At 39.6% G+C, this 16,568-nt stretch overlaps 1 protein-coding gene and 1 long non-coding RNA gene across 7 annotated transcripts in view; one reads left to right on the forward strand and one right to left on the reverse strand.

The window, feature by feature from the left end:
- Positions 1–15,373, reverse strand: part of kif1ab (kinesin family member 1Ab) — a 27,901-nt gene extending 12,528 nt beyond the window's left edge. For 3 of the 6 annotated variants that reach the window (XM_086172068.1, XM_086172070.1, XM_086172069.1), the window contains exons 1-24: positions 14,978–15,373; positions 13,457–13,566; positions 10,669–10,742; positions 10,273–10,452; positions 9,978–10,046; positions 9,659–9,837; positions 8,950–9,061; positions 8,751–8,828; positions 8,583–8,648; positions 8,474–8,491; positions 8,300–8,378; positions 8,130–8,208; positions 7,268–7,410; positions 4,712–4,842; positions 4,499–4,578; positions 3,594–3,669; positions 3,386–3,465; positions 3,191–3,297; positions 2,985–3,068; positions 2,404–2,584; positions 1,990–2,062; positions 1,492–1,582; positions 1,226–1,374; positions 157–335 (exon numbers count right to left, since the gene is read on the reverse strand). In XM_086172068.1, the coding sequence (XP_086028194.1) occupies positions 157–335; positions 1,226–1,374; positions 1,492–1,582; positions 1,990–2,062; positions 2,404–2,584; positions 2,985–3,068; positions 3,191–3,297; positions 3,386–3,465; positions 3,594–3,669; positions 4,499–4,578; positions 4,712–4,842; positions 7,268–7,410; positions 8,130–8,208; positions 8,300–8,378; positions 8,474–8,491; positions 8,583–8,648; positions 8,751–8,828; positions 8,950–9,061; positions 9,659–9,837; positions 9,978–10,046; positions 10,273–10,452; positions 10,669–10,742; positions 13,457–13,562 (2,414 nt within the window). In that variant the 5' untranslated portion in view covers positions 13,563–13,566; positions 14,978–15,373. Of the gene's footprint in view, positions 1–156; positions 336–1,225; positions 1,375–1,491; positions 1,583–1,989; positions 2,063–2,403; positions 2,585–2,984; positions 3,069–3,190; positions 3,298–3,385; positions 3,466–3,593; positions 3,670–4,498; positions 4,579–4,711; positions 4,912–7,067; positions 7,107–7,267; positions 7,411–8,129; positions 8,209–8,299; positions 8,379–8,473; positions 8,492–8,582; positions 8,649–8,750; positions 8,829–8,949; positions 9,062–9,658; positions 9,838–9,977; positions 10,047–10,272; positions 10,453–10,668; positions 10,743–13,456; positions 13,567–14,977 lie in introns of all 6 variants that reach the window. The other 3 variants (XM_086172067.1, XM_086172065.1, XM_086172066.1) reach the window with 3 other exon arrangements.
- Positions 15,147–15,691, forward strand: LOC147218837 (uncharacterized). Its single transcript, XR_015108677.1, has 2 exons — positions 15,147–15,284; positions 15,401–15,691. It is a non-coding gene; the product is annotated as an uncharacterized LOC147218837 (long non-coding RNA).
- Positions 15,692–16,568: the final 877 nt, after the last annotated feature.

Here is a 16,568-nt window from a genome sequence, read left to right on the forward strand (position 1 = left end):
TGGACATTTTGAAAGTTTTCATCTGTAAATTCCTGAACTCTTTCAATGAGAATGACAGTAAAATTACTGAAAACATTGAATTTCTAAAAAAATTGGGTTAATGATTTAATGTGAGCCTCAGCATGCATGATGATAACCTTTTTATGGCAGACATACCGGAGCTTCTCCAAAGTCCAGTAATGTGTTGCACCGTTCTTTTGATCCTGCACTTCTACGGCTACTATCGTTCGAGGAAAGGGCCGTCTCTCCCTCTCTTTGGCCTCACAGGGAGGCAGCAGATCAGGGGGCAGAGGAGAGTACAGGGTGTCTGTCAGCAGGACAAATTGAAACTGCACCTGTGGATGAAATGAAATTTAAAAAATGAATCGCATTATTGTTTGCGCACCGTGCCGAGACTTTTGGAGCTCTTGATAATCGGACGTCTCAAATATGTTAATGTATTTTAGTATGAGAAAGCTCATGCTAAGACTCAAACTGAAAAAAAAAATCTAAAAATCATATTGAATTACAGAGCAATTTCAGGATCACTTATGCGGAAAGTAAGATCTCTTGTGATTCTATTTTAATCGACCAAATATAGAATAAAATATGAATTTTAAATATGAAAAAATAAAAATATCAAATTACTGTAATTTCCAGACTATAAGCTGCTACTTTTTCACACGCTTTGAACACTTAAACAACACGGCTACTTTATGTATATTTTGGGGCTAACGTGCTTCATCATGCGCCAAAACATTTAGCCTCGATTTTAATGGTTTTAGGGCACAGGACGACGACGGCGAAGCTAGCGATCAGCTGGAGTAGGACATAGTGGGGATAGAAAATGTATGGATGGATGGACTTTTCCTTGTTATTTATCAGTAATCTTTCTCAGCCGTGTGACAGGCACTGTTTGGAAAAAAGCATTTCCAGTACATATTTGTGTATGTGTGGTATTGAACTAAAAGTAAAAAAAAAAAAAAGAAAAACTGAAAAAAAAAATGTTTCTGTGTAAATATCTCATGTGACAACATGGACACCTGCATCTTATGGACAAGTGCAGCCTTTATATGTATAGGCCGATACACATATTTAGTTATTGATTTTTTTTGTTGATGGCTTTTATTCAGGTGTGCTCAAGTCTGGAAAACATGGTACAAATTACAATTTATTGAAATCAAAAATTCAACAGCTACATACGTACATCGCTGAAAAAGGTTTTCACGTTTCTGTGGTTTCCTACCTTCTTCTTAAGCTCCACACTTATAGCATTGGCTTCTTTGAGAAAGATTGCATTGCCCCAAAGCAAATCCCGGAGTGAGGTGAACTGGTAGAAACGCCACTTTCGGAAGGCCCACAGAGCCAACTCGGTCTCACGCTTGGTCCATGCCACTGCAGGGCAAATATTGATTAGAATGATATAAACTGGTTGCTTTGTGCATAAGTAAAAGCCCTCACATTCCAGGAGTTTAATGTGGCAGTGAAATTGTAAAAATAAGTTATATTCACCTTCCTCTTCAGGTTCCTCTTCCTCCTCAGGTGATTCCAGGTAGCGAGAGTCCACCTGTTTCTGAAGAGCCTCCAGTTTACTCTCATAGTCCTGAAACAAAAAAAAAACAACTCAGATCTCACACACAATTAAAAGAGCAGGTGATCCCTCAAGAAATAATGGATCACTAGGGTAACATTAGTATATCACTGCACTTTCATTTGATGTTCATATGGAAATGAAATAATAACGTATATGTTAAAGTTTCCCCCAGGAGGACAGACACAGGTACATAGAATTGCAGGTTGATTTATTCAAGCGTTTTCGAACAAGACCGGACGATCACTGAAACGTTGGGTCGGCCTTAAATACTCAGGCTGATTAGCTGATTCCCCCCTGGTGCGGCGTGGCCTCCAGGTGCAGAGGATAACTGCAGTGATCACTGTGCAGCTGGTCCGGGGACCAGAGGAATCGTGACAATATAATACATAATATGTAATAATAAATGAAATAATTACCAGTCTTTGCTGTTCTAGCAAGTTACTGGCTTCTTCTCTTTCTTTTCGGTATTGATCCTCAAGCTCCTGAAGCCTGAAATGAATTTGGTAGGGTGTGAGTGTTGCTAAACCAATAATAGATGTCATGAATCAATGAATTTTTAAAAAGGTGACAAAACTTATGACGTTAATGGGAGATCAAAAAAAAAAAAAGTTGCATCACCGTCCTAATTATCATAATCAATTGCTAAACGGTGACAAAACTTATGACGTTAATGGGAAATCAAAAAAAAACATTGCATCACCGTCCCACTTATTACAATCAATTGCTAAACGGTGACAAAACTTATGACGTTAATGGGAAATCAAAAAAAAAAACAACATTGCATCACCATCCCAATTGTTATAATCAATTTGATTTTCTTCATCTCAAACCTCTGCTCCATCTCCTGCTTCATGTCAATGCCTTGTTTTTCTAGAAGTTCTCTCTGAGCGAAAGCCCAGTCGACGGGTTCGACCGGAGTCTCGGCGCAGGGAGTCCTCTCGCGCTCCAGCCGAGCCTGCTCGGGGTCATTGAAGCGAAACACGTGACTCTTGCCCATGATGATGCGGTTGCCTAAATTAAAGAAATTGAAAAGAGAAAAAGAAATCACACTAGATCATACTGGCCTGAAGGAGCAGGAATTTACATGCTTTTAAAGTTTAATTTGTAATGATAAGAATCAAGAATCAAGAGTTTTTATTGTTATTGTGCAGGAACAGTGAAATTTTGCAATGGCTGGCTATGAGGAAAATAATAATAATAATAATAATAATAATAGATAGATAGACAAGTTATAGAGACAGTAATAATTGACAGACAAGTCATATACATAGTAGAAGAACACAGGGGTGCTTTAAATACCTGAAGTTGACAAGCAAATGTCAATCTTATGGAAGCTATTCTGACATACGTGTATTGTATACTCGCTCCACTGGTGATTTTTAAGTTGAGTAAAATTTAAAAAAACACATACCAGACCGCAGCACGATGGGCGAGGTAACTCTCTTTCCATTGACATATGTCTCTGCTGCATCACATGGCTCCAAAATGACACAACCTGGCACAAAGTATATTTTCAAAACTATTACTTGATGGATCTAGTTTTCATATATATTTAAACATTTGGCCAGTTCTAAAAAGTGATTTCACATAACCGGCCAGAGAACTGTGAGCTATTACCTTCTCCCTGAGGGTTTGTGGTGCTGCTGAAAGTGCAGTGCTCATCTTTGATAAAATGGCCGCTGAGAACTATATCTTGTCGAGTTTTTGCGTTTTCACGGCCAACCCTGTAATGAAACATAGGACATTAATCACACTTCAAATTCCTTAAATCAGTGCCATATCTTCATTAACAGTAAATATTGAAAATTTTACTTAGTGATGCCATCTTTGATGTAGTAAAGCAGACACTCTGACATAAGCGGGTCTTCATTCAGGTTCACCAAGTGTGGGGTCTGAAGGGAAAATTGTATTATACATGTTTCGCCCTCTATATCCAAACACTTGGTCTTAGAATATCTCGCAGATACATATTTAATTGAGTTGTGTGCCCACAACCAAGGCGAAGAAATCAACTTCTCACCTTTTTTGGGGAGAAAACACCTACAGTGCCTCCATCCTCTCTCATGGCGACACCCATTTCAGCTAACAGGGCTTCTCTGTTGACAAGACAATACATTCATTGATTCAGCATTATTGTTGGAGTTCTTACAAAGGTAAAGCTCTAAAGCCCCTCCTCTCTATCCTTTCCCCCCTCATGATGCATCTAATAAATATACCACAAAATGTGCACCTGGTGAGCAGCTGCAAAAGGAGGAAAAATAACATTTAATATGCTTGGAAACAATAGCTCCTTTAGCTTGTCAGCAGAGAAATTTGTATTTTCAATATATTAAGTCAGCAAACTGATTTTCAGTAGGATTATTACAACATCTTGACTACTACTATTGATGCAACTGTTGTAATAAAATCAAAAATAAAAATTCACCGAAAATAGTGTATGAGTAAATGGTAACTTTAACAGCTGTTGGCTTATCATTTATATTGTATGTTCTGATCATAACATAAATGTCTGATCACTGAAATTCTGAAATGCGATCATTCAATGTTGGTTTTTGTTCTTTTTGTGCAAAATTAAACATTTTGAAGTATATGTCAATCTATATCAAGGATACTAGGTAACTGAGCATTTTAAAGTGGATCGTGTTGAAAAGAACTCACCATTTTTAAATAAAATGATATACAAAATATGACAGGTCAAACAAATGAATAAGGAAAAACATCCCCACTTCCCAAGTAGCCCTGAATTTAGGGGCATACAATTAAGAATACGCTTGCTGGGATATTATAACCTGAATGCAGAAAATAGTTATTTAATCTACATTTTTTAATCGGTATGTAACTGAGAGGTCTTTAGAATGGAAACCAAAGCAAGTCTTATAATTGACAGAAGGACAGAAATTCCATGCGTAATACTATTTCCCCAACCTCTCCATGCGAATGGCCTCGGTGCGTCGTAACTTCTCTTCCCATGTCTCGTTCAGCTCCGCGATGATTTTCTCAGTTTCCTGTTTGCGAAATCGATGCAAATTTGCTTCTTTTATTGCAAAGAAGTCTTCCATCAATATTTGTAAGAAAGTCACACCCACGGACACATATTCAACAACACGTATTACCGAATCCGTCTTCCATCAGCCCTACCTTGAGCCTCTCGATAGCCTCTTCGCTTGCCGGGCTGAAGATGCGATCATGGAGGTTATTGATGGAGCCGGCACGACTGGACAGGGCTGAGAGTGAGGGAGAGGGGCTCATTCCCGTCATGGCATTGGTCACTGTGGAGAGATCACCCCTTTGATTGACAGCCTGGCGATTATTAACAAAGTTTTTGTAATCGCACAGGTCTGCCAGAAAGAGAGGCGCCGCATGGGACAAATAAAAAGGAAAGGAAAGATGAAGGGACAGAAGATAGGAGCAGATGCCGGGTAATTCGGAAGAAACATCGGGGATTAAGAGAAATACACGGAGAGACAGATACAAAGAACAAACGAAAAGGGGCACAACAGGGAGGAGTACAAAAAAACAGAAGAGAGAGCTCAAAAAATTTATCACAGAAGCAGAGCAGTTCAAACCAACAGAGCGCCAAACGCTGCTTCCTCTGACTGTGAACTAAATGTGAAATTCCGACAGGTGGCAAAATGAAGGAAAAACACCATCGAGGTGTTGAAAGGCAATGAGGCATATGAACACCTTCGGTGCTCTTTGTCAAGGAACATATTATTTGCAAGTCTATAACTCCACTGGTAGGATGAAAAGGTTGTTCGTGATATGAATCCAAACTCCCCCTCGATGTTAGAAAGGGGGAAATGTAGGTGTGTACGAAAAATCTAAACGTCAATCACAACATAATGTTCTTTTTAAGTCCAACCGGCAGAGTATGCAAAGGAATCGGTCTCATATCTTGCCCTGCCACTAACCACATTATTAATATCAGCCTTCCTCACGCTTCATGACCATGAGCCTGCTGAATGATGGGTCCTCATCCATACTGATTTCTGAAGGGAGGAGTAAAAAATGTCACCACTAAACAAAAAAAAAAAAAAAAAAAATTAAACCTGACATATAAAGCTTGAAAAGTATTAATTTAATGTCTAAGCCTTGTCAAGTTACAGTTTTCCTAAATGGTGATTTAACTGATACTCTTACTGGTTCTCATGTCTTGCCTTTATCATTTTTTATAACCTTTATGTGGAGGTGTCATGTCAGCAAGAAGTAGGAACCCCCATTTTTACAGTGGCAGGATAGTCATCTCTACTGTGACACATTTAGGGAGACTACATCAAAACCTAAAATGGTAATTTTTTTACATTCCAATGAAATATTAGCCCCATGAGAGATGTAATTAAAACCAATGCATGCAATGTTCTGACTCTTCTATGCCATTTGCAATGTTCAATGTTGTAATTGATGATGATCATTTGTTACGAGTCCTACTCTCTCCGCTGCACTCCTGAGGTTTGAAAGCATGCCAATGAGAAACCTATGGCAAAAGACCAAAATAATCTCTTTGTATGATGTTCATTATTGTGTTTTCTTTTTCTTTTTCTTTTTCTTTAACTCGACGCATGCTTGAGGAATAGTGATAACTTATTGCACGCAACACTGTTTGTTTGAACTTTTATGACAATACAATTGCAATTTATGACCACTCTTTTAGAACCTGTGTTGTGCATAATCCACAACTATAAAAATGAGTGCCCTGTGATCGTGTCCAGGTACGTCAAATAATTTTGAGTCCAACATAAAACATGTCTGTCAGGATCAGCATCTCATTTACTCTGGTTGTTCCTTTAATTTGCCACCTTTCCTATTTGACAAGCCTGTAAGCAGGGCAAATAAAAAATACACATCTCTTCAATGCATGTAGATTTTTCAATCTAACATATTTATTTGAGGCATGCCCCCTCGCCCCCCACGAATGTCTATCGTTTCTTAGCAGCTTAGCTCCTGGCAGTGCAGCCTCTCAAGCATATGACTCAGCTACAAATAATTCTGCACGCAGAATTCAAACGTAAGAGAAAACCTCTTCTGAAATCTGAAAAGGCATCCTGTTAGCCAGGGTTTTCTTCCACTGTTGCTAAAAATGTAAAGCATGCTCTGAGCCAACTCAAGTTGAATATTTTTTTCCAAAACAGAATGAAAACAGGAAGAGTCAAACAATACAAATTCCTGATAACTTGGCCACAGATCATAGTGCAAAGTCATAGGTAAGGTTCCCAGGTCAGACTGTAATATTCAAAGTAATTTGATGATTGGCTTTTGGATTAAATGTGAACTTAACTGAAAGAAATTATTGCTTTTTAACAGAATACATAAAGAATCAATACCTAAAGTGTCACTGTAAGTAATCCATTTATGGATCACATATTTTATTTTCTTTAAGCATAATTTAACTTATAATGTTGTTTAGTTATTCAGGTCCCTGGTGTAGATGAGGAAGGATGGCTCAGGATTCATTTCTATTAGAAGCAAAGCGCAGGCTTGCGAGAGTTATACACACATTTCAAACCATCGATGACCGGGCTGGTGCAGCGATACGCTGATAGGACAAAGGAGAGCAGAGACAAACCATTTTTAAGATTTATCCAAGACAGAAACACATCCGTGCAAAAAAAAAAAAAAAAAAAAAAAAATGTCCACATACAGGTTTATCTGTGTGGATATGAATGAGAGTCAATTGCTCGGTCATGTCACACTCACTCTCAATGATGTCTCCCAGGCCTTGAGCATAGAGTAGGTCCTTAAGACGAGCCACTTCCTCTTTTAGCTCGCGCACCAGGCGGTTGTTGGGGTCCTCGTTGATCACTGCGTTACAACGGATCTGTTTGGCACGGTCTGCGTAGCTGCAAAGAGGGAGGTCGTCAAGATCATCAAATTACCGTACACTGACAAATTTTGAAAAACACAACTGGATGGAAACGATAAAGATTAGAAAAAAGACAGTAGTGTTCTCCAAAAATCTCTCTCTCATAATATGTAACTCAGTGCAAAATCATTTCCAAACATCTGTAGATCTCATTAAAATAACTGGCTGGAGGCACAAAAAAATCCCTTTGCCTTAATGCCTTTAATAATAGAGCGACTCACGAATGTTAAGGTTAAATTTTGAAAAACACAACTGGATGGAAACGATAAAGATTAGAAAAAAGACAGTGGCGTTCTCCAAAAATCTCTCTCTCATAATATGTAACTCAATGCAAAATCATTTCTAAACATCTGTAGATTTCATTAAAATAATTGTCTGGAGCCACAAAAAAAAACCTTTGCCTTAATGCCTTTAATAATGTAGCGACTCACGAACGTTGGGGTTTATGTTGATGCTTGTTTTCTGTGTGATTTTTCGGGTTGCTGGAAATTTTGTGGGTGTGGTTTGGGGTGCAATGAATTCTGGGATTTTTTACCTGGAATTGAGCGGGAACAGTTAGTTGTATTGCAGGCTTGTGTGGCGTGGCTGCGGCCAGCAACAGCTATTGCTTATTAAACGCACGTTTTACCGTCAACCAGGTGTTTCCCCTGACTAAAACACTACAATACTATGTCTTTAAAAGACACCGTTTCTTACCGGAGAGTACTTAAGGTTTCATCATAATTGATGTCTGCAGGGCTGAGGGCAGCTACCATGGCTGTACGAGAGTTTCCTCCTAAAAAACAACAATAAAAAATGCCGATATTGTCACAAAAAAAGGACTTTCTTGGAATTTTCAGGAGAAATGCGTTATGAAACATACTTACCCAAGTTTTCCCGAAGTAACCAGGTTAAGACCGAATCTCTGTAAGGAATGAAACTTTCCACCTTTTTCTTCTTCTTGTTCTGAGCAACAAAAATGAGTGATGTTAATTGCTGAACATCATGAGAAAAACTATGTGACAGATGTTTCAGATATGTGATAAATATAATTAACTCACCTTGTTTGGTGCTGAGTCCTATCAAGTGAGATAAATCAACATTTGTTACTTAATCAACTGAAACAATCTGTAGGATTTATTTGAAAGAATAAATAAGCTGCTAACATACCACTTCCGCTAAAGCTGAAATAACTTTTCCCAATGTGGTCAGAGATTTGTTGATGTTTGCTCCTTCCTGCAGTCACAATTAATGTGAAGTTGGTCAATTTAAGCTTCTGTCCATCTATTGTAATCAAAAATGAAAGCAAAAACAAATATTGCAGAGGGGTCATCTCACCTTCAGTCTGGTTCCTTTAGCTCCGGTCGAGTCTGCCCTCTCACTGCCGGCCAAGTCAACAAGACTGATTTTGCTGACCTGTGACGATGTAAAATATTTTCAAAATTAATCATTTGTATATGGAACTCTAAATACACGTGTGTGTGTATTTTATGGCTGAAGGATTTTAGAGTAAATAAAGTCCAGTGAGTTTCTCAACCTTTTCTGATGTGTTGTCCGTCTCCATGTCGTGTTTCTTTTGTGTGAAGATTATGTTAAAGACAGCATGGGAGCGGCTGCTTGTCTCATTCATATTGGTAGCAGCAACAGTCCTGAAATGAAATGTTGCTTTTAAGTGTATAATAGAGATCTATGGGCTCGATCACAATCTGACATTATCTATCTGACCATCCATAATTCGTTTCAAAGACTCCTGCGGCAACAAAAGAAATTAATTAATGTCCCTCATTCCAAGTTTACCATTATTATCACTGTTTTCAAAAGGTGATTTGATGTGAAACAGCTAAACCGAATGGCTTGAGCTGATCTTTTGTGTGAGTGTGTTTTTAAATTGCACTGTTCCTTTGTTTGCCGAAGACAATTTTCCAGACTGGTGAACAATTAAGATTGCTTTGATTAAATCTGAGCCAGTTCAATTCACCCCATATGGTTGCAACAGTACATGGAGGGATTATTGACGTTTAGTGTGTTGTGCGAATTGACTTCTTCCGAAAACCAGATCTAAAATCTTATTCTAGGAAGAGAGAATGAATAACAGTTTCTAAGAGAGAACAAATAAGAGTAACAATTGTATACCATGATTTTCTGGTTGTAATTTTGTGCCAAGGGACAGTCAAACACATATTATTCCATAAGTGGTGACTTGATTTTTCTGAATCACCCTATTAGGAATCTGTCAATAAATATACCTGGCCTTGTTTCCAGAGTCCATCAAATCTTGGATGTCATTGTAGGAAGTGACGGCTAGTTTGGACAAATCCTCAACGTAGGGCCCCATCAGAGGATGTTCTCGGACACGCAGGTTCCCTTTGTTCTTGGGGTTCAACAAATCGCGAACGCGTTCACAGTAGATTTCCATGTAACTGACCTGGAGGATGAAAAAGGCAGTCCATTTTACCCTCAAAATATTAATTATCAATAATATTTTTCTTTTTGTGAATTTGAAATTTGAATTTTTATAATCTCACTTTCATTTTGCTATGTGGCTTATTTTAAGGTGTTACCTACCTCCACAGAGTAAGACATGCTGTTGTCATTATTGCTGTCATTGATCTTTGTAAAAAGGTCCTCACAAAGCTAGAAAACAAACAGACACAAAAAAAATTATTGCTGTTATAATAACAGATCCTTTATTAATTTGTTCTCTGCAATGAACCCATCATGGATGAACCATGAACATTAGGGTGCCGTCCACCAGCGGAGCAGCTGGGATTTCAGTGTCTTGCTCAATAACACCTCGACACACTAGGAAGAACCGAAGCAGGAACACTCGGTTCCAAAGACAATCACTCTCCCGTCTCACCAGAGGTATGATCCCCTGCTGGTCCTTCTCCTGGCGTCCCATCATGGTGTAGCTTTTGCCAGCACCCGTCTGTCCGTATGCAAATATACACACATTGTAACCTTCAAATGCATGGAGGAGCATCTCTTCTCCAATGTCCTTGTACACTTGCATCTGCGATGCATAGTTGATGTCCTCGGGCTGCAAAGGAAGCAGGGAAAGGGCAAAAGAAAATATGAGAAAACTAGAAAGTAATCATGTCTAATTGAAAGAAAACAATCTGGCCTTTTATGAGCTCTTAAAAAATAAGGTTTATCATTTTCACATGAGGACAAACTGTATTTTTACAGTCAATTGTGGGCAGTTACAATCCTAGGTGCATACTGTATGTTTTAGAAATGATTCATTGACACTCACCGTGGTGTGTGACCAGTAAGAATAGTCAAAGTTGAAACTTTTGTTTTCTTTTGGCTGTTTGGGGTTCAGGATTGCTACAACAGAGCAAAACAATCAGGGTTTAAGACATGGTATATGGAAAGTCGAGATCAGAACTTCAAAATACTATTAAATATTCTGCACGTTCTTTGACCATAAAACTCCCGTTTACGGTCTCGGTTTTAAATCTGAGTCCAAACCAGATGTTAATCAAACATTCTCAAACAAGCATCCTCGATAACAGATCCGTGACATGTTGCAGTTGTGGTTGTCATCTGTCATATGTGTTTTTCGAAAATGCGCTTCTTTTGAAAAAGAAATCCTTATGTGTAGGTGATTGCATGAGTTTACCTTTTAAAATCACCATTTACAGTATCATTTTACAGAGAGAAAGGGTGGGGCAAGTGTGGAAAAAGGAAACAGATCAAAATAGGAAAAGACAGCGGTAAAACGATACATCTGCATCTGTCTGCTGCCGTTTTTGGAAAGATTTGAAGAACAGACACTTAAACACATCAACCGCTTCATCACATGAAAACACCGACAACTCGGATTGAGAGATTAAGTTTAATTTGAAATTGAGGCTCACCTCTCTGACTCGAATTAGGTCATTCAATTACACCGACAAGCACTACGGGATGACATCCTTCCCTTTTTTCTCCCTACACATTTGCACCGGCTGATCCTGCATCTGGCCTCCACCAAAACAAAGAGGCCTTGTGGGTCCCTGCAGCTCGTGTGTGGAGAGGAGGGCGCAACATCCTACGTGCACTGAAAGTCCTCACACACTGGCCTGACTGAAACTATTGTTTCCAGCCATCACAGACAACTTGCTGCATGCCTCATTCCCAATCTAGCTGCTATAAGCCAAATTCATCATTGACATAAAACTGAGGTGAACACTAATGTAGGTTACTGGGATATGATCAATAATAAGACTCATATATTTAAATTTGGGGAATTCACACATTAAAGCAGACCTGGGTGTTTTACGGCCCACTGGGCCACATCTGGCCCGTTTTGCTTTTTTATCCGGCCCGCCTAACTATTTTCTTTGAATATTTTATTAAGTATCTTAAATTAATATTGAATTTAGACCCTCCTTATTTTTTCCTTTTGTTTCATTTTGTATGGATGATTACATACAAAATAATGTTGGTACATTTATATGATCGTTAATGATTTTAATGTTGAAATAAAACCAAAAAATTTAAATATTTAGATTCAATTTTTCATTTTGTTCAATTTACATGCTTCCTAGTTGGTCGGTGCATAAAAATTAAAAAAGAAATGTGGCCCACCAGCCAAAGTAATTCCCCGCCCCTGCATTAAAGTCTTACATCAGATCATAAATTGAACTATATTTATACATGACTCTACACCTCTTTTGGCTTGTTGGGGTTTTTTATAAGAACGTTGTTTGTTCAGTGATCAGACAAGAAAATGACCTTGCTTGTTACTGTGAATGGGCATTGACCTCTCGTACTTTATTTAACATGAAATACTGCTTTCTATTCTTATATTGATTTCCATTAACCAGGACAAATCCTTCCAAAACTAAAAAACTTGCAAACCAGGGACCATCTGTTGTCAGTTGGCAACACTATTTTAATACACTCTGATAAAAATAGTCATACACTTACTATATCTTACTTGCACGCACACAAACAAAATTTAAACCAAAAGAAGCATTAAACACTGTTCAATAGAACCACAGCAACACAACACAAACAGCACGCTAGCTGTTTTCAACCAATCACATCATATTACCTATTTTTCACTAGCATCCGTCTCAGTGTTGTAATAAAAACCTGTTTTTGTCAGCAGCTGAAATCATTCACTCTCACCAATTGTATAATTATCTAGTTTAAGCCGAAAGGGGTTTAACTCTTTAATATACTAATAAGAATTAAATGAATTTTTAATTCCATCCATCCATCATCTGCTGCATGTCCTGCACTCAGGGTCCCAGGGGACGCTGGAGTCTATCCCAGCTGTCATTGGGCGAGAGGCGGGGTACAACCTGGACTGGTCGCAAGTCCATTGCAGGGGCGTATACTTAATTTGAGAATGATATATAATTGTATATAACCTCAAGTTTTTGGATGGACGTTGTTTCATGAGAGTTTTAGTCAAATGAAAAAAAAAATGTATTGAATTTTTAAAAAAAGGAGTCAAGACTGCATTATGTTGACAAAATGCCATAATGCCGCAATGCTGTGTGTTTTCTCAAGCATTCAGTTAAATATTCTCTTGATAATAGAAATATATTTTCCATATTTCAAATCATTGTGAGGGGAACTTTTGTTGCTAAGAAAACCAAGCATTGCCAAATCATATTGGTCCAACTCCTTGGGGATGGGTGAGGTTACAGTGTCATTCGAACTTGATATCGTATAAATTCCAATAATACTGTGAAGATTTATTTTGTTTTGATTATCCACTTTCGCAGTCCTTTTGCAAGTGTTTCATTTAGAAACAATAAAAAAATTAGGTTAAGGGAGTGAAATCGTGTGAAATTATAAAGTTGATTCTATCAAACATAGGTGATGGCAAACATAAAACCTGAACATATGAATATGATAACTGGATTTAATTTTGATTTATTTTTTCCCAAACAAAAGCTTCTCAAGCTCCTGTTCTAGAATCCGTCTTTTGTTCAAATCCAGCCAAGACAACATCCGAGACCTTTTTCAATTATCCCATTAACAATCTTCCCATCACCTGCCGCCCGTACGGTATTCCAAATGAAAGCATGATTCATACTCACTTGTGGTATTTCCTGACATCTGGATGATGCACTTGCTCTCCTTCGCCATTTCCCTGGAGTTGAAGGGTCGAACCCTCACCGCTACTTTAACCGAGGCCCCTGCCATGTCTCTGGTGGGTGTGACAGCGAGTGATAAAGAAATGCAGATGCATATATTTAAACAAACGTAGATGCCTACGCAGGTGGATCACAAGGAGTTTAATACCATCAAGGAAAGATATACGACCCGCGGATCAACACAACAGAACACCAACTTTACATTCATAGCTCTCATAACAGACTAGATCGGATTGGATTGTCCGAAAAACGGATCACGTGGAATGTGGAAATAAGAAGATTTAAATATTATCAGCAGCTCGCCACCTTCCCTTTTCATTTCTAAACAGTAACACATATTCCCCAATAGGGATCAATAAACCATTATGTTATATACTACACAGAGGAAAATAGCAGAAAATAATCAAATCTGAGTGTGGGTGAGTGATCTTTTTTTTCAACTTGACCAACCAGGCAAGTGAAAAAACAACATACTGAACCATAAGTGGATAAGTATCATGATAATAATATAATTTCATTAATGGGTTGCTGTTGCCACGGAGGAGAAGTTACGTGTGCAGTGGTGAGCTTAAAAGGATGACGAACATTTTTTTAGGCTTCAATCGGTCAATTGGGCTTCCGGCAGACAAGCACGAATCCTGAATGACGTGGATTAAACGGCTGGGCCGTCGCTCGACTAGTGATGCTCACCATCACCCCTCTGGTAACACAAATGGTTATTGCTTATTCAACAAGCATCGCCCTCTCGCATTTTCTACCCCAGTTGAGGCCTACGGTACGGATAAAAGTGGACATCCCTGTCTCGCAACAAATGACCGATCGAAATAAATTCTAAATTTGGTATTTTTGCCATGTTTTCTGCATCAGCCTTTGTCTAATACGACCGGTCTCTTCGTTTTATGTGTTTTTCTTATCATTGGATAGGTAGTACATGGCTATTACACAGACAGACAGAGCATCCCCGCTTTCTTCTCAGCCATCCGGAGAAAATCCTATGTTCCCTGTACCAGTGAGTCATATGAGAACAACAAATGCAGGACTTCTTGGATGTCATTTATTATGTTTGTTGGGAGACAACCGGCTACATGGATGCTGCGTTGGTGTAAATAGTCTCCTCCATCTTGGTTCGCCTGCCGCACCTCAAAAACAGGCCGCGTAAACACACAGGGCAATGACACAGAATCATCGAATGCGCCAGAAAGGAGGTCAGCTGAGAAACACAGCTTAAAGGACAATAACAACACGTCGAAGGGGGCTGTCGAGAAAAACCCAAAAAAAAAAGAGTTGGATCTTTTGAAAAAAATGTAAAAAAAAGCTCAGTGCATCTCGAGGGGTTTCTGCACACGTATGGATGAGCAGGCCTCGGTGACAAACGCCACACCAAGGCGTGACACCGCACGGTGACGATGCTGTGGCGGGCGCGAAAAAACACATCATCGGCGGGAGCGAGAAGTCCGATCTTACCTCGACGGCCCGGTGACTCGACGACTGCAGAATGTGTGCGGATCTCCGACGTCTCCCTCTCGGGTCGCCTCAGCGGGGTGTGCGGTTTTCGGCCGTCTTTTGTCAGCCTACAGCCTCCCTTCCCGGGGCGCATCCATACATGGAGAATCCGCCGAGGGGACGGAGAGATGGAGGCTGCCTCCGCTCCGGTTAGCGAAGGATGAATCGGGAACGGCGGTGCGTCAGTGGCAAGAGCGGGAGACGGGAGGAGGAGGAGGCGGAGGAAGAGGAAGAGGAGGAGGAGGAGGAGGAGGAGGAGGAGGAAGAGGTGGGGGCAGGTGTTTTAAACCAGAGGATGCTCCACGGCGCAAGCCCGCCGCTAGTCGGTTTAGCCGTTCAGTCTGAACGCGATGAAAATGGCGGTGCTGTTTTTTTTTCCCAAAGATCCTGGGTGGTGGTGATGATGACATCAGCAGCGGTGCAGCAGAAGAGGAGGAGGAGGAGGAAGAGGAGAGAGAGAGGAAGAGCCAAAATAGGCCTCATCGTTTTGGACTTCATCTTCTCCCGATGTTTCCGTTTCTCCCCCAGTTGTAACTCCTAAGTCTTCTTCCAGTCAGCCGCCATAACTTTAGAGTTTCATTTCCCACTGATTAATTGGAAGCAAATGTGCAAAACATTAAAATGAAATAAGAAGAATAGGCCTATGATCTCGCTTATTTTAATATATTCTCCCTTTGGTTATAATGCATCTGTCATTAAAAGGCACCAGTGGTACCGGATTCATTTTAGAGCTTGAAGTCTCCCACCTACAGTCATTCCCCGGTGACGACAGGTTACCAAACTCCATCCGATCTGTACTCTCAGTCTTAATCTTTAAGATAAGACTAAAGAGACCACTCTGTCAAGAAATCTTCCATAAGGTCATAAATTGCATCTACTTCTAAGCTTTGTGCATGCTGCCTTTCGGCACCACTGTCCTATCAGTCTCAGACTTTGCTTAATGACACATCCTTATGTTGTAATCCTCCAACTAAATCCTTGAATGGGTAAAACAAACAGCTCTCAGGTGTACGATCTTTTTTTAATAAAACGATGTGACAGAGATTATAAACATGGGGGGGGGGGGTTAAATCCATAGCCTCATGAGGTGTCCTTGTTTTCCCAATGACTGTGCATGGTGACTGCAGGCACAAAGGGAGCAGTTTTTAGAAACATCCGCCATCTTCCTCTTGTTCAGCAGCCTGGCTTGTAAAATGCAAGATCAGATCTACCTGCCCTGTCCAGTTAAAAGGGTCTGTCATCGCCCAGGTGATTAACCCACAGCAAATGACAATTCCTTTCACTCTGCCATCACAACTCCAACCCTTTGAAGATAAAATCATAAATAATAAACCTGTGTTTCCATCCCTGATCAAATGATTTCCCCAAATTGATGAATAAGTACGGGCACAGAACCCTGTCGGTTTTGTATCGATGACAGCGATTAGCTGTAGGATACATATTGGAGGACTGAATCAAGGTTGTACTAATCTTGAACAGAACTAGTACAAGAACTGGCAACCATTTAGTCAGGTGGGATTTTAGAACCAATAGAAACCAAAGTTTTATCAAA

Source organism: Fistularia commersonii, chromosome 25 (genome assembly GCF_037954325.1).
Source record: "Fistularia commersonii isolate RoL2024-O1a breed Wild chromosome 25, RoL_Fcom_v1.0, whole genome shotgun sequence".
NCBI lineage: Eukaryota > Metazoa > Chordata > Actinopteri > Syngnathiformes > Fistulariidae > Fistularia > Fistularia commersonii.